Source organism: Girardinichthys multiradiatus, chromosome 6, assembly GCF_021462225.1.
Source record: "Girardinichthys multiradiatus isolate DD_20200921_A chromosome 6, DD_fGirMul_XY1, whole genome shotgun sequence".
Lineage (NCBI taxonomy): Eukaryota > Metazoa > Chordata > Actinopteri > Cyprinodontiformes > Goodeidae > Girardinichthys > Girardinichthys multiradiatus.
In genome coordinates, this window is record NC_061799.1 from 24,171,080 (window position 1) to 24,194,450 (window position 23,371).

Below are 23,371 nucleotides of genomic sequence, written 5' to 3' on the forward strand. Positions count from 1 at the left end.
TGTACAGTCATTATTTCATTCATTCAAAATATTTTTCTTTTGAGAAATGTCCTGGTAATATTCATATATATCATGATTTGTAGTTCCTGGGTAAGGAATTTGGGTGGTGGTATGCTATGAAAAAACTACAAACCCCAAGAAGTAGGACATCTATTCCAAGACGTTCAACCATCCCTTAACCACTGCCAAGCCCATTTCATTAACCTTGCTTATTCTACTGACTAAGTGAAATTTAAGCTATCATGTGTTACATTACAAAGTTATCTTTCATAATTTGTGCAGCTTACATTTAAATTAAGATGGTCTTAAAAAGCTCCTTTTAGAAAATATGTTGTGGCTTGTAATATTTAAAGGGTGTCTTTGAGTGTCTGAACACCGCACATGTTTTTTGTTTGACAAATATATGTCAGTTAGTCTGTGCCTAGAATTTCTTTACTTTTTTTGGCCACAGCGAGAACATAAAACCTAAAGTTAATAGTCTTGGGAGGTGAACAAAAAGAGGTGACCCAAATATTAACCAGTAAAAGGAACAAAAACGGGTTAGGTGTTTCGGGCCACTTTGCTCATTGTTTACACCTGACATACGACTCTCGCTCTCTAAGCTGGGAACATGAAGTGCCAGGAGGTTGAAACGGTTTTCCTCCTGGTTCTGAGGGTCTTTGGGGATTACAAGTAATTGACTCTGACCTTTCAACAGAACTGAGCTCCAACACAATAATGTCTTGATTAAATCCTTCAACAGAAGACTATTATGACATACTCTAGATGCAAGGTTCTCAAACCGGTCCAAATACCATTGTTGGTACTCATAGGACATTTTACTTTTAGTCATATACAAGCTAACTGTTATCTAGAGCTGTTGGGCAGAAACAGCCAAAAGAGGATTTTTTGAGAATCCCCAGTATAATGTGAGGTGTACACCAGTAAACTTTACAACAATTGCTGGTGGCTACTTATTTAACTCTGGCGCCAGAATCAAAATTAACCGTGTTCCAGTTGCAAATCTAAGAACCCATGGGATAAAGTAACTACTATAATCAGTGGCAAGATGACTACTATTAGCAAATCAAGCTGATAAGTGTACTTCTTTATTTTCTGTATATTTAACATTAAAAGGAAGATGTTCACTGAAAACGGTTGTATAGGACAATGCTTGTGAAACATTAAATGAGAAACAGTTTATTGCAGAAGCTACTGCTACCTTGTAAAGTTCAGAGTTGCAGTGAATCCCTCATACTGAAACAGAAGTTTTGACTATTAGGTAAAAACTTTGGGAACTACAGCTCCAGCTTTTCCTCTCCTATTATTGTTTAGGAAGTGTGAAGTTCTAATAAAGCAAAAGTAAACATTAAATACATTTACTAAAATATTACAGGGGTCAATAACAAAAGTTGATTTCAGGTCAAGTTGGTCAATAAAAGTAAATTCCACACTTTTCTAGTGTCAAATTTCTAGAGTTTTTGTCAACTATAAAAAGAAATATAAATTCTAAATTAAAGTACTATATACTTAAAATAAATACAAAAGTAAGTCAATGATTTACTACAGTGATTTCTTCTAAGGTCAGGTTTTAAAGATGAATGGATGGATGGATGCAGAATTTATAAAATGGGGAAGGGGGACACAAGTACAATACATATAAAATATTTTTCCAAACTTGTCTTTTTTCATACTCATCCAGACCTGGAAAATACTTAAATAAAATTGTACACATTTCTAGACTGTGTAGGAACCCGTAGATTGTTAATTTGGTGATTTCCCCAAACATATAGTGCAGTACTATCCTAACGTTTTGAGGTAGTTAAAATTCATTCATTCATTGTATGAATAGTTAAAATAAACATTTTAATAAACCAACATTTAAAAGCATATTTCAAGCCATATATCCACTACAAAAGTACAACTGACTGGACAAGACGGCCTAATGAAAGTCTCCTCCCTAAACTGACCCCTGCAACAAAAGCTGCCAGCTCCAAGAACAGGTGGCCCCTTATGTTGGGAGGCATAAAAGGGACATTTGTTCGAGGCCTGGGAGTCTGAGTCCCTATTTTGGCCTGCATAATTTGTAACTGCACTGTGATGTAATTTAAATTGTATTCTTTGATGAGAAATGTCTAAAATTAACTGCGGTATGCGTGAAGATATATTCCACATCAACATGCCCAGCTCGACCTCACAGTGAACCACAACATGTGACTTCTTCTTTTCCCTTGTGTGTAGAAACTAGAGTGGTTTGTGGTTACCGCGCAGATCTACAGTATGGGGCGTTACCCGTGTGTTTTTGTGCTCATAACTTCAGGGGTTTATTTTTTTATTTTTTACTTTAACAAATGACTTCGACTCGATGAGTGAACGGTTAAAAACACAACCTTTGCCAGGCAAACCAGTAAATTCCGTAACCTCGTACCTGATTGGCTCGCTCAAATGAAACAAGACCTGTGATTGGTCGAGAGTGTCCTATTGACCGAAGGTGGACTCCCAGAGAGTCGGGAAAGCTGGAAAGAAAAAAAAAAACTCCAGCCACAAAACTGCACCATGCGCCTCCACTCAGTGGGTTTGGATTAATCGCCGGGGAGGTCGATAATTCTGAAATTATATGGACTTTTTGACAGCTTCTGAAGGAATACCAAGTCACACACGATGTGTTTAGTTTGTTTCCTCGCTTTTAACGACTGCCGCTGCTGGGCTCCTGTTGTGACGCTTCTCAACTACACAGGTAACTTTGTTTAAAACTCCAACCGTGTTAGCATAGATGCTAGCAGCCTGTTGCCGCAGCTACGTTGGTTATTGTTTTCTCCTCCATTTACAGACAAACGTAGCTGTTTACTAAATAACGAAAAAGAGGCACGGTGTCTCGTACGGATTCCCTAACTTTTCTTGGTGTTTTTTTTTTTTTTTTTCGAACAGCAGCAAACGCAAAGCAAAGCGTCTTTTGTTGAGCGCTGGAGAACAACAGCTTGGCACGCTGTGTTCGTACTCCATCGGTGTCGGTAACAAAAATAAAGCTCCTCGAAACACAAAACCATCATTTTGTTATTGGAGAAAAATACTATAACATCCAAAGATAAGTTATACTTTACACACACTAATTTTGTAACGCAGTTTTAAAGTCGTGCACTGTTTTTTTTTTTTTTTTTTTCGCCTTGCCTCCCTTCTTGTAGTCCACTTGTTGCTGGCCATTTATTATGCTGACCTGACCATGCACGTTATTTTTCCTCACCTATAAGCGTCTTTATTTGCTTTATGGGTAAAATATCGATATAGATGTTTCCTAGTTGATGCTCAATGATGTCTGCGGTTGTGTTGTGTTAGATTACTTAGAGCTGAGGTCAGTACCATAATGCATATTTAATGAAACGGCGTCAAATAGTCACGTAGTGTATGTACATAATAACGCCTGCTTAATATATATTCAGAACTTGCCGCTACCCAATGTATAGTACTGTGATTTAATTTTTTTTCAAAGTTCTAATATTTCTGGGAAGTTATTTAAACTCGTATTTACATTAGAATATCGTCCATAAAAACACGGAGGACTTTATCCTAAATTCTTTTGTAGATTTATACAAATCCTAACTGTAAAATAATGATATGGGTTAATTACCATGTGCTAATTTGGCAGCCTTAGAATAAAAAACAACTCTCATAAGCAGAAGAACATATCTGGCCCATCATAATGGGAAAGTTAAAATGTTCAGACTAAACACGTTCGCCATTGTTTCTGTTTGTTTATGTAATAATTAGATTCAAAACAATATATAAGCTTTTATGCTCATAGACATAATAGCACGAACTTGTTCTGTCGGTGTGCTAGTTTATTGTGTGATTGTGTTACCTTGTTTTTGAATAAGATCTGGTGTGATTACAGGAAGATATTTTTGGAATCTGATTATGTAATCTATATACCCTGTTGTTGACCACTTACCGGTTTTATCCAGTCAGGCAGTTTTTTTCCTTTACTTTGTCACAGGTCAGGCCTTTTCTGGACGATACTTCCATTTAAAAATTTTTTTGGTCTGACCTTTTTCACACAAAGAGAAATGTGCTGCAGGTTGCAAGTACAAACACTGAGTCTGTCTTCCTTGAAACTACAGGGGAAAGTGTGACAGCGGCAGCAACATGTGGAGGAGGGGTAGGCAGTTGTGTTACTCTACACTCTTTACAGTTGGTGAAAACTCAGGAAACTCTGTTCACTTTGGCACCTTTTCTGGCATCTAATTTAAAGAAGTTTACGTTGCAGGAACATCTTGATGGACACTTTGACAGATGATTTTAAAGCTTAAACTTTTTAAAACATTGATATACTTAATATATTACCAGGCCATGCCTAGTCTCAATACACGATGTACACTGGATTCACAAGCTTGAAGTTTAATAAGTTGCACGCGGTATTACCCATGTAATATGTTTCGTTAACAGATGGACTCAGAGATCCAGCCACCATGGAGGTTTAAATCCAAGTAGGAAATCTTTTCTTGGATCTTGCTGGAGCGAGCTGTTCGATGTGGGCATTCACAGACGGCAGGATTTCCATTTGAAGTTGAATGATGGCGTCACGTTGGGATCCCACTTTTGAAGAAGATGAGAGGCAACAAGCAAGATCTTCTTTTTGTGAGGTGAGAACAGCTCCCATTAGGGATGTATGATATATCAGCATTAACAACGGTATCGGTCAATGTTGGTTATTTTTGAACATGCTGGTACCAGTCCCATCAGTAAAGCTGGGCTGATAATAACAACTGATGTTTATTTCTAGGGAAATGTACACATTGTTCCTTATAATTTAATTGAAGTGTATTATATTGTGACAGATGAGGGGATAAAAAGCGCAAAACTTTAGCACTTAGCCTAATAAGCTTTTGGAAAACTCAAAAGTTAGAACAGAATAATAAACAAAATACATTTTGAGGTTTAAGACCAAAAATGATATAAATATCATCACAATATTTGTGTGTGCAATATTAATATCTCGGAGGACTGTTTGGAGTGCAATAATTGTTGGCTAATATATTCCACGGGTTATGAACTAGCATTTTTCATGCTAGTTCATAACCCATAACCCATGTAATATTTAGCCAGTTGGACAGAGTCTCACAGCAGATACTCACACCGGACAGGAATGAGGTCGGCCAAAAGGTCGCAGAGTGATGGAAGCACAAATGAGAAAGAGAGGAAGGAAGATTAAAGACATATATCGCAGCTGATATCAACATCGCAATATTTACCAATATTATCACCATCATAAGACTTTCTAATATTACGCCGCCCTATAAAGTGCTTCCTTAAATTAGACAGGACTCGGTATAGATTAACACACTGAAAATACGTACATTAATAATTAGATTAAAAATGTATTTAAGCTATTGCTTTGTGGAGTTAGGCAGACAAAGTCACAGTGCAGCTGCTTATTTAAGAGCTACCTTCTAGATTTTTAAGCTGTAGCCCCTTTAATACCAGACAGGGCCACCATCTGCTCTTCCTAAAAATGTGTCGCCTATTTTGGAGTGAATACCCCGGTCACTAGTCTGGCAGGCAAGGAACAGATTATTGGGGCAGACACAAGTCACTGTTGATGATTATAATACGAACACTGATTTTATTATACTTAATCACTTTTGCTCCCTTTAAAACAAGCTTAGATTTTCTACTGCTAAAACATTGATAGGCCTTCTTAACGTCTTTTGAATAGATTTTTAAATCCTCGTATGGAGACACTTGATTCTTATACATAACGGTAGACAAGATAGTGGCGTCAGCGAAGTGAAAGTTTTATAACAGAAGTTCCATAACACAAATTGTATAGGCATAAATAAACATGTTTCACAACATGGTGATGTTACTTCTGGTATAGCATGAAGGCAGAGTCTCAGTTCAATCTGTGAAAATCCTCCTTTTAGTCGTCCCTCTACTCAAACTACCATCTTATTCAATTTATGCTAATTATGATCTGGAAAACTCCCTGGAGCTGTTCGGGGGGGGGGGGTCTGAAAATCAAAATTGTGGATGTCATAACTTTATGTCCTCAGTTGATAGAAATCAGTTAAAATAGGTTCAGACATGCCTTTTTCTTTCACAGCTGTAAACAAGGAGAGAGACGTGATGTCCCGAACATAGCAATGCTCAGTAAGGCAGTTCTCAGGAACTAACTTTGTTAGCAATAATGTCACGAAGGCCCTAAAAAAAATAATAACTTCATAATGTTGACTCACAAAGACATATATGACTGTGCTTTTCTATACCAGTCCGGTTTTGGTCTTTTCACAGCTTGTGCGACTCTCTAAAGTCAATTTTATGTATAGCTGAAGTGAATCTTTCTATTAAAAGTAAGACGTGAAAAATGTTTAAGATTAGTATCAGAAACATTTGTTTAGGAGTTTAGCTTGTTTTCATCTTTCTTTTTCCCTTTGAAAAAAACACTGACACTGGAGTGTCTGCGTGCCTTATCAGCTGAATAGTGCTTGGCATTTAAACGAAGCACAGAGATTTTCAGATCGGGTGCTGATAAAACTGCTACTGTTTTATTATGTCAGTTTTTCTTATGCTGGCTTATGATGTTCACTGTATCAAACTGAATTTTAGGATTGAACTGGAACTTTTATTTGATCGTGAGTGGCTTTTTCCTGTTGAATTATACCTACGTTTCTTTTTTCCAGTAGAGCAATAGAAACTTACAGTGAGTGAAATTGATTGTTGTAGATTAGAAAGCCCAAATCCATATTTAGAACCATAGGAAGGCTATTGACCCCGCCCTCAATCTCATCCCAGCAATCTTGGCTTCATTAAAGCTCATTGTTTGCCTCTTTTAGGATGGCTGCCTTTTACAGAAGCCTCTGCGCAGGCATCGTATGGCTAACTGATGGCAATCGGAAGGACAAATTGACCCTCAATTGGATAGAAGAAGTCTGTTACTTCCTGTTGTGTTATGGTTGTGTCTGCAGTATCTCTAGAGAAGACAGAAGAGATGGGCTGTGTGATTCAGTTTCTCCTCGTTGTGCCAACTCTTTATAGCAAAACACTTGCCTGGGATGTTTTTCTTTTCTTGTTTAGATAACTGATGAAATCTCGAATGGTGAGTCATTTGTGACAAACCAGGCAGAAAGAGCTGACGCTGATCTTCTGTTTCAACAGCTAGACAGTAAACCACATTCCCAGCCAATCCGGTTGGTTGCAAAGACATTTTTTAAGACAGAAATAAAAGTTTTAGGATCTCGAGTCAAAATAGAAGTAGGTCATTTACAATATATTAGTAAATATACAAGTGTCTGAAAAATACTAGTGTCATTTGAACTTTTATTTTTACCATTTGTCATGCTACAACCACAACCACAGTGTATTATAGTGGGATATTCTGTGAGAGACCAACACAAAGTAGCACATAATTGTGAAGTGGAAGGAAAATGATGCGTGGGATTTAACATTTTACAAATACAGATCAAAAAATGGGTCCCACCCATTTGAGATGAACTCTCTTAACACTGAGGCCTCTAAACAGAATCTAGTTTCTTTTAAAGGTAACTTAGAAGTCCAACTGTGTGTTACCTCAGTCTAAACACAGCTGTTTTGTGAAAGCCTTGCAGGTTTGTCTGACATTTGTTTGAGAACAATAGTGAACCAACAGCATCGTGAGAACTAGAGCGGGAACAAATGTCGAATCGGAAATGTCATCGCGGTGTCCGTGTGTGTATTACATGAAGTGCTTTGGTGCAATATATGGTAAGATGTTTTATTACAAGGGTCATGCATTCAAATTTTGCTTGTCAACATATTTTTCCTTTTGAATAGTGATGCATTATTTCTGCATTAATATCGGTCTCTGTCAATGTTAGTCATTATTTAAGATGTTGATATTGGGCCCATAAGCAAAACTGGGTCGATATTAAGAACTCCTGTTGATTTCCATCATGAGGGAACACCGGATTGTACAAAGATAAAAGCCAGAAGATGTTTTAAAGCAGGGTTAGGCTACAACACAACACCCCAAGCTTTGAGCACTCATTAATCTATCATCCAAATATGAAAATGGAATCACAAAACTGCAAACCTACCAAAATATAGCTGACTACCTAAGCTAAATCTGCGAAGCAGCCAGGAGGCCCACGGTAACCATAGAAGCTGCAGTGATGCAAAGATCAGGTGGGAGAATCTGTCAGTTTTCTAGATTTGCAAAGCTGGTAGAGACTCATTCTAAAAGACTTGCAGCTGTAATTTACGTAAAAAGTGGTTCTGAAAAAGTGTTGAGTTTGGAGGACTAAATACAGTTGGATGCTACACCTTTTAAAATATTATTTTAAAACGCTTTTGAAAACCATCAGTCCATCCTGCTATGGTTTGCTCTAGATTATTAATAGCCCGATAACCATAGTTTCAATTAAGTTTTGCGTTCATTCATTTATTAATTTGTTTAAAGGAATGCAGGTTGGTAATTAGTTTATTCATTTATTTTCTTTCCCCTCTCTCTTGACCTGAAGTTGCACTTTACTACACGTGTCTAATCTAATAACTTATAAACATTATAAAATTACATGGAAAACCAGAGTTCCATCTTCCAACGTTTGCATATGAATTTCCATCACAGTTTAGGTTTTTGTCTTGTGTCCACTCCTTGCGTTCAATTCTCCCTGTCAGCCTGTATGAGTGAAGGATGGAAGAAAATGTGTGAATTTCTCAACTCTGCGATAGGTAAGGAACAAGTTCCCCAAAGATGAAACCTGTAATAATTTCCCATCTGTTGCTCCAGCAACTGGAACCAATGTGTCTTTAACTTTTTCTAGCCTCACTTTTACCTTGTTGCCTTTGTATGTACGACATGGCTTAAGGTACAAATTGATGCAAGCATTGAGTAACCATTCACATGGTGGTTTTATGATGTTGACAGAGAGGCTAATGTGAAACAAGAAACCAAAATAGTGTGCTGGAACACTTTTTGTTGATATCAACTTGTCTGTAAATGTTACTGAGAGATGCGGGACATGGTGGCCCTGAACAGATGAGGAGAGCAAGGGAGTCCTCCCCAGGACACGGGACAGATGTTTCTCTGTTTTGCAGAGTTTCTGTGGATTTTACCTGCCTGTCACACCACTGCTTACATTTGCTGGAAGTTTTTAACCTTTACGAGTCTAAACTTATAAACATTTTTATCACAGAGATACATTTCATCTGTTTATTCAGGACGTCTCTTCCTTCATGATTTCTAACTTTAATCTAGTTTATTAACATGCTGGATCTTGAAATGCATAAAAACCATCAAGTCTGAATTGGAAATAAAATGTACAGTTTATTAGAATAATAGTCACACCTGTAGTCCATAAACTTCATAAAAATAAACAAGACATATGAACAGATAAAGACAAAACTGAAATGTAGTAAAAACTACAAAAAATGTTTCCCACAAAACCAAATACTCATATTCAGTAAATTAGAACATTGTTGAAAAGCTAATTAATTTCCGTAACTCAATTCACAAATGTTATAGATTATTTACACACAATCTGGTGTTTTCAAGCCTTTTATTTCTGATTATTGTGATGATTTTCCACTTGCAGCTAATGATTGTGTGCACAAGCAAGGAATTTGTCTTCGGTATAATATATTAATTATAAATATATAAACTTTAGAGGAAATAAAATAAGAATAAAATGAACAGTTTGTACATGTGTATTTCACAGCCAGTTTAGAAGTATATCCATCTCTTTAGAATGAGTTTAGTGATCTGAGTTGAGAAAAAAGGATAACCAATGGCCCATTGCTTTATTGATCATTTCCTGTGGCTGACTTCCAGTTCTGCAACTTGACCACCCTTTTCTTTATTATTGTAAAATGACCAAAAATTTAAGAATATAAAGAAACAAATGCAACACTTGCTTATCCCATCCTGTTCCACTTTTATGCTCAGGTAAATATTTTTGTATAGTCACATTCCCACTATCATATCTATTTATTTATATGGTATTTCAGTGTCAAACAAATATGAGAGTTTAAAATGTTCTCTTTTGAATAAAGTTGATAGCAGCATACCAGGTGCTCTAGTTTTTTTTTTTTTTGTTACAGTTCTTTAAAAAAAACGAGATCCAATCATGCTGTGGTGACCATTGAATCCCAAGGGTTACATAATTTTGACAAATATTTCACACACATGTCGGACATCTCAAGTTTAACATTTGTGAGTCATTAATAAACGATGTAATATTCCTGACATCCTGTACAGACATTTTAGAACTTCATAAACTGGGCTTCCTCCAGTGGGACTCACTAGATGTTCTGGAATAAACACAAAGCAATGACTGTGATGTAGAGCTTGTGACTAAAAAAGTCCAGGTCCTGTTGCAAATGTGTGTCAGGATGGAAAACACGGTATTTACTGAGGCGGCTTAAGCAAAACTGCAGTAGACTGCATTGCATGTTTTTTAAAAATTTTTTATATAAATGCCAAACATTTCAAAAACGTCGTTTACCCTAAAGTAGCCAAAAACTAACTTCTAACTAACCTTGTCTGAAGCTGCAAGGCTGGAAAACCCAAACTGCCCACTTGCCCTCTGCATCATTATCCTTGGCTTTTCACAGCATAGTGCTCAGTTGAACTGGGATGTGGCGTTGAATTTAGCAGCCCACAGAGAACAACGTTTTCTCCCATTTTGAGGTTGGGACATTTTCAGAGATGATGTCATGTGATGTGAAAATGTGTCAGTCGATGATATCAGCAGAGCTTTTGTATATGCGTAAGGCTTGCATTATGGTTTTTAAATTGAGAAGAAAATGGGAGACGTTTTATGTGCTTTGCCAGAGTGTATCCAGTATGTGTTGTATAAACATCTGTGTATGATCAGTAAATCATCCAATTCTTAGAAGTGGTGTTGCTGTAGTTCCTTTCCCTCGGTCGCAGTCTTTACAGTCTTTTTTTGAAATGGTTGCATGTGGTGAGGAATTAGCTCGGAACATAAAAACATTAAGCATTTGTCAAAGAGTGTTAACTACGGTAAAATTATTTTGAATCCATTAAGAAAGTGCAGTACAGAAAGTGCCCATCAAAAAATTTACTTTAACTATATTTTAGTTTGTTCCCATTGTTCATTCACCATTGCTCAGTTAATCTAAGAAAGTGTCTGGATTTATTAAATGGTCTGTAAAACATCACAATATGTATTTGAACTTTAACTTTCAGCATCTTTCACTCTAACAAAAAAAGTACATTTCTTCTTTTTATTTTTTATTTTTAATATAAATCTGTGGCTTTAAGTAATTTGTCCATCCTCATTGTAACTAAAGATGGACTAAGAACTCAGCACATGGTCCCAGTTGGGACCAGCCCAGTGGTAGCTCAGTGCCACCAGGTCGCATTAATCACGTCATTTAAAGGCATAACGGTTGTTGCACAGAAAAAGAAGGTATTGTCAAGCTTACCAATGCTAACTATGCTAATGCTGCTAAACACTAATGTAAAAGGCTAAAGGAAGTTTAAAGGTGCAACTCCCGTAATCTGTCTGTCATTATTTTAAGATAGTAAAACCCTTTTTGCTTCAGATGAAAGAGTTTCATCTGAAGCTTTTAATTAGACGTGTAAGGAATGGTTTCACTAGAAAGTGTTTATTGTAAAGAGGCATCCTGTTGACCTTGGCATAGACCAGATCGCTTTTCATTTCCAAGAGACATCCAGCTGAGGGACAAATGTCTCCAGAAAAATGTTCTTGCAGCTGCCTCACCCAGCACAAATATAATTCTGACATTCTAGTGATTCATGAATGGGTGAGAGGCATTCAGTTATGGGCAAGAAAGGAAAGGTGTGTCCTTTGATGTGGGAGTTCCTTTTCTTTAGCAAGCCAGTTTTCTTCTTGTCAGGTTTCCCTTTGACCTCTTGCTTGCTGTTTAGCTGTTGTACCTTATTTCATTTAAGCACAAGAGAAACCATGGAAGAAATGCAGGTCTGGTATTTATTGACCTGGAATGTCACAACAGTATTAACTCTGCAAGTGGCAATGCTAACACCGCAAGGCAGGCCCGCTCCCCCCCCCCCCCCCGTCTGTCCACAACTAAAGATCAGAGGGGTGGAAACTACCTTCTGCACTGGCTTCTAAATCAGATCCAGTATTGTAGGTCTGGCCTACCCTGGAGACACGTATGGCATCAGTGCAAGCTTTTCTGACGTCCAGCTGATTTATAGCCCTCACCACAAACACTACTTTAGGTATGAATTTCATTGTTTGTCTACTGTTTTAAAGGCACTCGAGGATCCGACAGGCCCAAGCTTAAATATGAAAGTGCTAGAGTTGCTGAATAGACAAAGTCTAGTTATACACAGTAAAACCTGTTTTGCTAGTTTCAATAAAACACACAGGTGGCACCTGCAGGTCTTTTTTCCCCAGCTACTCAGCTGTACAGTGACTATTTATTCTGAGGTCTGCACATTTGAACTCCTTTGTATATACTTTATGGCTAAAGGTACCATGTTTAGTGTGCTTTGGGTTAAAGGGTTCGTTCCTATCAGAACTTTACAGTTGAAAAGCAGAAATACTGCATGTTCAGAGTTGGGCTGCAACCAGCTTATTAAAACGTGCATTGACACAGCACTCACCTCCAGTCACAAACTACATTTGCATTAACTTGCTATGGGTGAGAAGTCATGCTCTCTCGCTATTAAGTTTCTGTAGGCCACCGTTCCCTTTTAAATGTGGTTGATGTATTTTTTGGTTCCTGATATAGCTGGAACAGGTGAGAGACCTGTTTAGACTTATTTGCTCAAAACAAGCTTGTGCAGATTTTATATGTTCACAGACAGGCAAACCTCTTGCATAATCTTTGGTTGTGACATACACTATTTTATTATTTTAACATGCATGTAACACATTTTTGGATTTGACATTTTACGCAGTATATCAGCACAGGCAGGAGATATTGTTAATGCAAGCTCATCAAATTCCTCACTCTGTGGGGAAAGGTCTGTGCCTCTGGGGGATGGGAGAAATGGCTGAAACTGGTTGGGGGTAGAGGATGAGATTTGGCTTGTTTTTGCTTTAACGGTAAACAAAGATATTCCTGAAATTATACTGTTGCAGTGAATGTGACAAAGGGAAATGTGAGTAAAGTTGTTGCTGTTGCTGCTGCACATATGAAACAACAAAGGTGTGAGGCTATAAATAGTCTGCAAACAGAGGAGTGTGTGTCCTTAGCCCTGAAGGCTTACATACTCTGCTCCAGCTATGAACCTACTGTAAACATTAAAGCACCTCTTTTTTTTTTTCTTTTTTCTAAACCCATTTTTGTCTTACAGTTTGTCCAGCTTTGAAAGTTACTTTGAATTTAATATAGTTTTTTTCTTACATCTTTCTTTCTGGATAGAATGACTGTCCAGAAGGGCGAAGTTTGGCCAATTGTCCTGCAGTGCACTGCTCCACAGAAGAAGAGCCGTTCGCTTGGCCGAGGCCCAAAACCGTGCGTTTATGCCGCACATCCCAGGGGTTTGGTTTCACTTTGCGGCACTTCATCGTGTACCCACCAGAGTCGAGCCTGCACTGCTTGCCGGTAAATGTCTGCATCTTTGATTTATTACTGTGTTTCAAAATCCAGATGAACCAAATTATGTGAGCATAAGCAAAACAGTCATGCTGAGTATCTTTGTGCATTTACAGGAAGAAGATCGTGGCCGCAGAGGTAAGCAGAACAAACTAGAACTTTCTAATGTACGGCTAAAGTTATTGCGCTGACCTTTAATAACTCCACCACCCTCCACTCTTTGGCTGTTTGTTTTTTACCTCCTTATCCATGACAACAGCATAAATTGAAGGTGTCACTGACCTGTTGTGGAGCTGTGACCGGACCACCTGCTTCCGTCCTACACTGACCAGCTTCATATTGTTTCACTTAGTTATTTTTATTTTACAACACATAAAAAATTCCTGTAAAAAAAGAGTGACTCAGGATTTTCTATGCATTTTTTGAGTTTGACCGTTTTTCATTATTTTGGGGAAAGAATCAGCTGTTGAATTCTCAGCTTTACTGAAAATACCTAAAAGACTAAAGGTAATTTCTTGGCTAGTACGTTTTGGTATCTATCGCATGTAATTTGTATTTCTTTACAATTTTTCAAGGATTATAGGATTTATTGTCAAATTTCACAACAAACGTCTACAACCTCACCAGAATACAAAACAATCAAGTACTAGAAATGAAAGGTATTGAGGTAAATAATACCACAGAAATTTGTACTGGCACTGGTAGTTGGTACCTCAATCCAGTTGTGAACGAAGCACTAAACAGACTCTGGTAGCAACAGCCAGCTAGACATGGTGCAGTTACAGGCATCTAGGTACATCAAAGCTTCAAAAAGTTATTGTTTCAAAAAAATCCTTTACACTGATTGTCCTTTTAGTAAGATGCCAGAGAAAGCCCCAGAGGGATTGGAACTTTCTAGGGCTTTATGGAGTATTGTAACACAGTGTTGCCCCTTACTCACCTGTTGCTGGGCACTGCTGGTGAGCTGGCTGAAAGAAGGCTATTTCACTTTTCACTTACTCATAAAAAAAAAAAAAAAAAAGAGTAGTTCTAGTGGCGAGAATCCTGGGCAGTCTTTGCCTGGAAACTAAAGGAAAGCCCCCCACATCACACTTATCAAGGTAGCCGTGTTTAAAAACTGGAGTTCACCAACCAGGATGTCTGTTAGGCAACTGACTACAGGCTGGGTCTCCAAGCTGATATCCTCTCCAAGAATAAATCTTAATAAGTCTAAATGTTTTAATTCCATGTATTCCGATCAAAGTAAGTGCTACAATGTGGTTCAATGTTATATTTATTTTGCAGCAGTAGGAATAAATCACACAAAATATCTAAAAACAAACAAACATCTTTAAGTAAAGTACCTGATGATGGCGCACCAAAGCAAAAGCCGGGACTTTCATCGTCCCCAAGATACAAATTATTATGGTTTGAATTCAGAGTTGGTGTTGAAGCAGAGACCAGGAGGCTGGAAAATTCTGCTCGGAGTCCATGACTCATTTTTCCACTGGAAATCTGAACAGCTCACGTGATGTCATGTTTGTGAACTGAGGCAGCCCTAACAAAGCGACACAGTTAGGAGTATTTTTATATATATTAAGTTACTTTACCTGGTAGCTGTGTGTTTAATTATTCATGTCCCACAGCTATACAACTGCCTGTTAAGCAACAGGTTTAAAAGTCTTTCACAGGTGGCTTTATGAACAGGAAACAGATGATTGACATTGTTATCTTCATTCTTTCACTAAATCTTTCATAACAAAATGTGGAAATTAGGCAAGCCTTGTTTAGGTGTGTTTTACATTTGCTTGGTTATGGTGCTAACTTTCTGATTTGACCTTTTTAAAATAGCAAAACACTGCTGGTGAACATACATCTTTAGCAAGCATGTCTACCACTGAATTTCTAAATGTGATTATTTTTTTGCGAAGGCAGGTATGGTAGATTAACTAATGACATCTGGACAAATTAAATAGTTAATTAATTAGTAATTTTGACACACCAGTAATGAATGTAAGAAGAAAGGAGCTGGGCTTTCCTAAACAGACACTGTTTGGGTTACAATGAAAATGTGTGTGGATTTATGTATGAAAACCGTGCTAAATCCATGCACTGAAGTGTTTTTTATAGACAGTTGCTTATTAGGACAGTTCGTACCCTATCACACTTGGTTCAAGATTGGTTACACTAATGATTTTATGTTCTGTTGTGAACTTGTCACTGTTTCGTATCAAGAAAAAGTTTGCTCTTACATACCAAATTTTCTACTGATTGGTTCAGCCTTACCTCAGTATGTTCTTTAGAGCCAATGGAGCCTGGAGAAGACTGACTTTATACCCTTCTTGTTTTCCTGTACAGAACTCATATTAAGCCCAACTACACTGCTCAAAGAAATAAAGGGAACACTTAAACAACACAATATATCTCCAAATAAATCAAACTTCTGTGAAATCAAACTGTCCACTTAGGAAGCAACACTGATTAACAATCAATTTCACATGTTGTCCAAATAGAATAGACAACAGGGGGAAATATTTGGCGATTAGCAAAACACTCAATAAAGGAGTGGTTCTGCAGGTGGGGACCACAGACCACTTCTCAGTACCTATGCTTTCTGGCTGATGTTTTGGTCACTTTTGAATGTTGGTGGTGCTTTCACACTCGTGGTAGCATGAGACGGACTCTACAACCTACACAAGTGGCTCAGGTAGTGCAGCTCATCCAGGATGGCACATCTGTGGCAAGAAGGTTTGCTGTGTCTGTCAGTATAGTGTCCAGAACCTGGAGGCGATACCAGGAGACAGGCCAGTACACCAGGAGACATGGAGGAGGCCGCAGGAGGGCAACAACCCAGCAGCAGGACCACTACTTCCGCCTTTATGCAAGGAGGAGCAGGAGGAGCACTGCCAGAGCCCTGCAAAATGACCTCCAGCAGACCACAAATGTGCATGTGTCTGCACAAACGGTTAGAAACCGACTCCATGAGGATGGTATGAGGGCCCAACGTCCACAAATGGGGGTTGTGCTCACAGCCCAACACCGTGCAGGACGCTTGGCATTTGCCAGAGAACAACAGGATTGGTAAATTCGCCACTGGCGCCCTGTGCTCTTCACAGATGAAAGCAGGTTCACACTGAGCATATGTGACAGACGTGACAGAGTCTGGAGACACCGTGGAGAGCGATCTGCTGCCTGCAACATCCTTCAGCATGACAGGCAGTGGGTCAGTAATGGTGTGGGGTGCCATTTCTTTGGAGGGCCGCATGGCCCTCCATGTGCTCGCCAGAGGTAGCCTGACTGCCCTTAGGTACTGAGATGAGATCCTCAGCCCCTTGTGAGACCATATGCTGGTGCGGTTGGCCCTGGGTTCCTCCTAATGCAGGACAATGCTAGACCTCATGTGGCTGGAGTGTGTCAGCAGTTCCTGCAAGATGAAGACATTGAAGCTATGGACTGACCTGCCTGTTCCCCAGACCTGAATCCGATTGAGAACATCTGGGACATCATGTCTCGCTCCATCCACTAACGTCACGTTGCACCACAGACTGTCCAGGAGTTGGCAGATGCTTTAGTCCAGGTCTGGGTGGAGATCCCTCAGGAGACCATCCACCGTCTCATCAGGAGCATGCCCAGGCGTTGTAGGGAGGTCATACAGACACATGGAGGCCACACACAATACTGAGTTTCATTTTGACTTGTTTTAAGGACATTGCATCAAAGTTGGATCAGCCTGTAGTGGGTTTTTCCACTTTAATTTTGTGTGTGACTCCAAATCCAGGCCTCCATTGGTTCATAAATTTGATTTCCATTGATGATTTTTGTGTGATTTTGTTGTCAGCAGATTCAACTTTGTACAGAACAAAGTATTCAATGAGAATATTTCATTCATTCAGATCTAGGATGTGTTATTTGAGTTCCCTTTATTTTTTTGAGCAGTGTATAATCGTCTGATTTGACCGAGAAATAAAACAAACAAAGTCTAATATCTGATTTGGGCACTTGAACTGTGGAGAAGACAGCAGTATTTTATTTTCTCATGTGGTGCATTAAGATGTAAAAATAACTGATGCATCTTGTTTTTTCTAAGTCTTTCTGTTTAATGTGATTTGTAGTGGCAAAGAGGAAAGTCTCTTCGCAGTTCGGTTTATGGATAAATAGAGCTGCAGCTCCACAGTACGCCACCAGAGGGGAGTGTGTGTGTTTCAGCTGTATTTCTAAGAGACTTCTCTATTTTATTATGTAACGCAAATTCCCACAATATGAATGTGTGTCATTAATCTGTTGTATTTAAAGAGTACAAAATAAGGTCTTAAGCCTGTCTGCTTGTTGGATTCCTAACGTTTGTAAAGGTTCTGGTGTTAGAGCATAAGCGGATCTTGGTATCGTTTGATCTATTTTTAGAAGACAAATAATGTGGGTCTCATAGAAAGGTAACTGGTTTATAAGTTTGTTTTTCTCTCGAATTTTTTAAATTAATAAGAGTATAATGCAGTATAATTTTCAAATGGCACGTACAGTCACAAGCTATCACATGTGATCTCATGCTCAACTTCACGTCTGCTGGACTTAGCGAGGTAATGTGTGCTGACTCACCACCAGAATGTTAACTACTGGGGAAGTATTTTAGCCACTCTCTGGCTGTGCCCACAGCTATTTCTCAGTTTACAAGGAAGGAGTGGGAGGTGTGCAGCTGAGCACTCTGTCACTCTTCCTCCTCAGTTTCTTTTGCCCCACTCCTCCTCTCTTTTTTTCTCTCCCTTTATTTCTGTGGCCATGCAGCTGCTAGGAGATACGGGCAGAATGAGTAAACAGGTTTTCCTGTGTTTGGTCATTCTGATCCATGTCCTTAAAACCACACAGATTGACTCTATTAATGACTCTGTGTCTGTTTTTAGAAGTAGGCAAACATTTTCCAGAACAAAAGCCAGCGCACCGCCTTATTTAACAATTTTTAACTAAACTGGTTCACAGATAAAAAAAATGTTTTTAGTGTGAAGTTTATATTTTTCCCTGTTATAATATAAAAATGTAGGTGCATTAGAATAACTTTTTTACATTTTAAGCAGCTGGAATAATTAATTCTCCTGTGTGTTTTTCCAGGGAGGCAGAGGAATAGGTTAGAACCGATGGACACTATTTTTGTGAAACATGTCAAGGAAGAGGGTCCTGCTCATGAAGCTGGGCTTTGTACAGGTAATACCCAGTCAGCAGTAACCATTTTCAGATTGTTTTTAAAAGTGTTGAGTTGAAAAACGTTCAATGAAAAGCCGAAAGATTGTAAGGAGAGCCACATTTAGTTTCCGTTGAGTTTTCTGCTCCATTTTCATGATTTTGCCTGTGAATCCGCTACATGTTTTATTTGCTTAGCGCTTTGCTTACAAACTACTGCCATGTGGATGACACTGCTGTTGTTGACTAGGTGATCGAATAGTGAAGGTGAATGGAGCCAGCATAATCGGAAAAGCTTATTCTGAGGTGATAACTTTGATCCAAGACAGGTAAGATTGTGAGAGTTTGATTTATTCTGGTTCATTTGGGTGAATATCTTCTTTTTAGAAAAAACCTTTTTTCTTTTTCCAGTGGTGACTTTCTTGAGCTTTGTGTGATGCCAAAAGATGAGGATGTACTGCAACTGGTGAGATTGACTTTTTAACTACATTCTAAAAGCTCTTTAGAATATAGTTGGTTTTTCCAAAATGCTAAATAACTTTTGTTCAATCCTAGAGCTGCTCTAGTTTTAAAGTGTTTCTGTTGGGACAGCAGTCATGAGATCTAGGCAGCCAGCTTGTCCCATCAGTACTCTCTATCTGGGCCTCCTAATCAGGCCATAGGAGACTTTCTGTCCTCCAGAACTGCAGCTGACATCACTGTGGAAATGCCCTAAATTCACTGCTGGAGGAAGCATCACAAAAATACACTTGGATAACATTAATGTGAAAGAAAATATCCAACTCCATCTTTGTAGGTCTTTTGTAGGTTTTATGTTATTCATTCATTAAATCTTTGCAAACAAAACCCCCAAAAAACAGAAATTTTAACAAGTTGCCTGATTAAAAAAAAAATACTGATATTATCCAAACTTTCCTCCTCCATTTTTCCACTTTAATAAATAAGCTGCAGGATGTTGACAGATTTCTTTGGTTTACCAAAGGAAAATGACGAGCTTAAACCACCCAGTGTTCAGTTAAACCAGCACCTGAATGCTCAAATCCTCCTAAAAATCACTGATTTCATGTAAGAACAGCTGGAATATAACATGAACAAAGAGGTGCTTGTTAAAGGAAAAACCAGATTTCTTTGTTTTTTTAGATCTGCTTTGCTCAAAGATGCCATATTTGTTTTATGTTCGACCTCTACAGAAATCTTGAAGCAGTTTTTTTGATGTTTTTAAGTTTTATAGCCTCATATTATTTTCTATATTTGAACTGTTTTAAGCTTGAGTCTGTTTAGCCCAGACTAAAAGTTTTCTTTCTTGTGCTCCATCTGGCCAGTACTCCTTCTGTTGTAACATTATTTACACCCACACCGATGCTGCCATGTGACATGCTTTTACTCGAGAGATTTCCTCTGAAATCAGAAGTTGGACGATTCTGCAAGTTAAAGTTTTAATGAAAATTAAATGCATTCTTGAACTCAGTGTCCCCATATATTGCAGGTAGCATGGCTTCATGATTTTAAGATGTTTCCAGCTCATTTTGTGAAATCAACCATTTATTGTAATATCCCTAAACAAGATATTAAATATTTCTATTCCTTTACAGTGACATTTGTTTAGTTGGTTACTGATTTATGTTTAATTGTTTGATTGTTGTAATAGAAATGGTTTCCCTTCCAGCTGGTGGTTGGGTGGCTTATAACTAAAATATATTTAGAATGACGAGAGTTCATTGTGGATCATAGGACTTTATTGTGCATTCACATTTAATCAGATAATTTTAGTAGTAAATCTTAATGTCGTTATGAGTTTTAATGAACCTTAAAAGTTACATTTTAAAGTGCAATCTCTGCCAAATGCCATGAACACTGTAGGTAGCTACTATTGATTCTGCTAAATCAAGGTGTTCCATATGTTGAGCGAATCCATTCAAGACAGTTTAACAGAATGCACAGAAATCCATTCCTAAGAGGTTTTTACAGTTTGCTAGTGTGTTTATGATTTAAACGTTACAATAAAAACGCACAGATCTTTGCTTGACAGGTATTTGTCCCTGGGGACTCTTAAGGTGCACATTAAATCCTTATAATTAACTAAACAGTTTATCCACATCGCATGTGTATTCGGCTTTTGTATGTACATGACCAATATTTCTTTAGGTATGAAGCAAACATTAAATTCTTTGCTAATCGATGTTATTTAATTTTAGAGAATGAAACTATTGTTTATTCGTTCAATTCGATCATATCTAAATCCCTTAAATATAACTGATTGATAAATAAAATAACTTAATTCCAAAGGGAAATTGGAGGTTAGTATTTCAAATAGTCAGTATATATTATAGTGTAATTATTGTATTTTATTTTTAATCAATAAAACAAACACTCAAATATATATATAAAAAAAAGATTTAATTTATTCAAAGGAAAAAACCTCTTCAAACCACAAGCTTGGTGTTGTTTTTGGTCGGCCATGGTTTCCACCTTGTAATTCTCCCATGAATGGCATTTTTGCTCAGACTCTCTCATATTGTTGAATGGACACTGACCTTAACAGAGTTCATCGAAGGATTCAGTTGGTTAGATATTGATTCTACCCTGACCTTCTGGATGAGTCAGTGGGCAATTGGAGTAATGATGGGAGCTCAGGACATGACATGTTGCTTTTTTAGACCTTTTAGCCTACTTCATGTTGTCAGTCAGGTTCTATTTCAGTGATTTCTTGATTCTACAGGTCAGGCAGTTATCAGGCCTGGGGGCGTGGCTTGTAAAATTGAAGTGAAAAGTAAATGACTAAAGTCTTGATTTAACAAAGGGACCTCTTATATTCTCTCTCAGGGCCAGACTTTTCATGACGCTCTCCCTTAATAAATGAAATCATCGTTTAAGAACCGCCTTCTGTTTTTACTCTGGTTATCTTTGTCTGCCATTAAAATTTGTTGATCTGAAACCTTTAAGTGTGACAAAAAGCAAAAAAGGAGGACATTTGTAAAGGAGAAAGTACTTTTTTGAAGCGTGTATATTGTTCATTCATTCAACTTCTATACAATTTATTCCATAGTGGGTCGCGGGGGAGCTGGTGCCTATTTCTGGCAGTCTACGGGCGAGAGGCGGGGTACACCGTGGACAGGTCGCCAATCCATTGCAGGGCAACTCAGAGACATAAAGGACAAACAACAAAGCACACACCCATTCACACCTAAGGGCAATTTAGAGAGACCAGTTAACCTAACCGTCATGTTTTTGGACTGTGGGAGGAAGCCAGAGTACCCAGTGAGAACCCACGCATGCAAGGGGAGAACATCCAAACTCCATGCTGAAAGACCCCAGGACTTTCTTGCTGCAAGGCAACAGTGCTACCAACTGCGCCATACAAATGCCTTGCAGCATTTGTATGGAAGAAAGTACTTTTTCAAAGCGCTGTATATGTCTGATGAATTTGTTCTTTGTTTTCAGGAAGTTTATTTTCCCCTCTGTGATGCCCAGTTCATGGGTACTCCACCCTCTTCCCTGAAAGTCCCCCTCCGGGCTTGCTTCTTTTTCTCTCTGTAAACATTTATGCAGTCCACCCTCCTACGTGTGTGCTGTGATACCTCTCTCGGCCAATAAAAAACAGCAACACAAAAATATCCGTAGTGTATACAAGCAAACGATGATCTTTCTGCAAAAATCAGAGGATTCTCGCAGATGCTAGCAGAGAGACACGGCAATGTAGGCGGCAGCATGCACTGAGAGCTTGGAGACAGGCAGCAGTTGCTTAGCAAAGAGAGAGACTAGAACATTTATGGAGCAGAGAAGGGAGGGAACAGTACAGCAATAAAGCAGAAGAAACGGTGACCAGGGAAAAGCATGAATGATGAGCTTAAACCAGTCGGCAAAATCAGCTGCTCTGTGTTTCAAACAGGTTGACGCTTAGTGAAAAGGAGGGAGGAGGGTGAAGCGGGAGGGGGGAACTGTACCATCACAGCTGAATGTATAATCAGCAGCTGCTGCTTCTGTCATGTGAGCGCTAGCAGGGAGGGAAAAAGAGAGGGAGAAGGGAGAGAGGGACATAGACTGGAGACACCTTGTTCAGTTGGCGTAATATTCTGCTTGAAGATGGATGGAGCCATGGAGACCTAACAGCAGTATGGAAACCAAGCTTCTGCTCCTGTCACCTCACCATGGACAGAGTGTCACAGGCAGGTTGTAATGTGGCAACCCTTGCTTACCTCTTTGCTTTCTCATCCTTGTGTACCGCTGCTGACACTCCAGTGTATTTTTAGCATGTCAGTCCCAGGCTTTGCTATGTCTGATTCATCTTCCATGCTTCTGGAATTGGTTGCTTTTCTTACAATGTGTGCTTTTTGCTCTGCTTTCATCTTTTTCTCTTTCAATCTCTCTCCCATGATTCCTCAATGCTCTCGTTTTCATTTGGTGTAATGGCAGCCTTTCTCTAGAGAAACTAATCTGGTTTAAAAAAAAAAAAAAACGGTACACTGGGTACCTACCACATGTTGTACCTGTTGTATAATCTGCATGTGTCATGCTTGTCATCAACATCAGAGGATATGTGTTGTAAATTGCTGCCACTCAGCTGTCTGGGATGCGTGTTTAATGATCAGCTATGTGCTTATGACTCAAATGTTAAGGCTCCAGACATGGTCGATGCACTGTGCCCGCAGTACCTGTTAGATTTAGAGCTTGAGTTGGCGTCCAACAGGAATCTCAGTGAAGCCTTGCCCTCTTGCTCATC

General features: G+C 38.6%; 1 protein-coding gene across 4 annotated transcripts in view; it reads left to right on the forward strand.

Annotated features, from left to right (window-relative positions):
* The first annotated feature begins 2,474 nt into the window (after positions 1 to 2,474).
* arhgap21b (Rho GTPase activating protein 21b) overlaps positions 2,475 to 23,371 on the forward strand; it is a 43,273-nt gene continuing 22,376 nt past the window's right edge. The window contains exons 1-8 of one of the 4 annotated variants that reach the window (XM_047367677.1): positions 2,475 to 2,716; positions 4,095 to 4,132; positions 4,420 to 4,616; positions 13,330 to 13,512; positions 13,620 to 13,641; positions 18,583 to 18,675; positions 18,902 to 18,980; positions 19,063 to 19,117. In XM_047367677.1, coding sequence (XP_047223633.1) covers positions 4,545 to 4,616; positions 13,330 to 13,512; positions 13,620 to 13,641; positions 18,583 to 18,675; positions 18,902 to 18,980; positions 19,063 to 19,117 — 504 coding nt within the window. In that variant the 5' untranslated portion in view covers positions 2,475 to 2,716; positions 4,095 to 4,132; positions 4,420 to 4,544. Of the gene's footprint in view, positions 2,717 to 4,094; positions 4,133 to 4,419; positions 4,617 to 13,329; positions 13,513 to 13,619; positions 13,642 to 18,582; positions 18,676 to 18,901; positions 18,981 to 19,062; positions 19,118 to 22,249; positions 22,822 to 23,371 lie in introns of those variants that run through there. The other 3 variants (XM_047367676.1, XM_047367678.1, XM_047367679.1) reach the window with 3 other exon arrangements.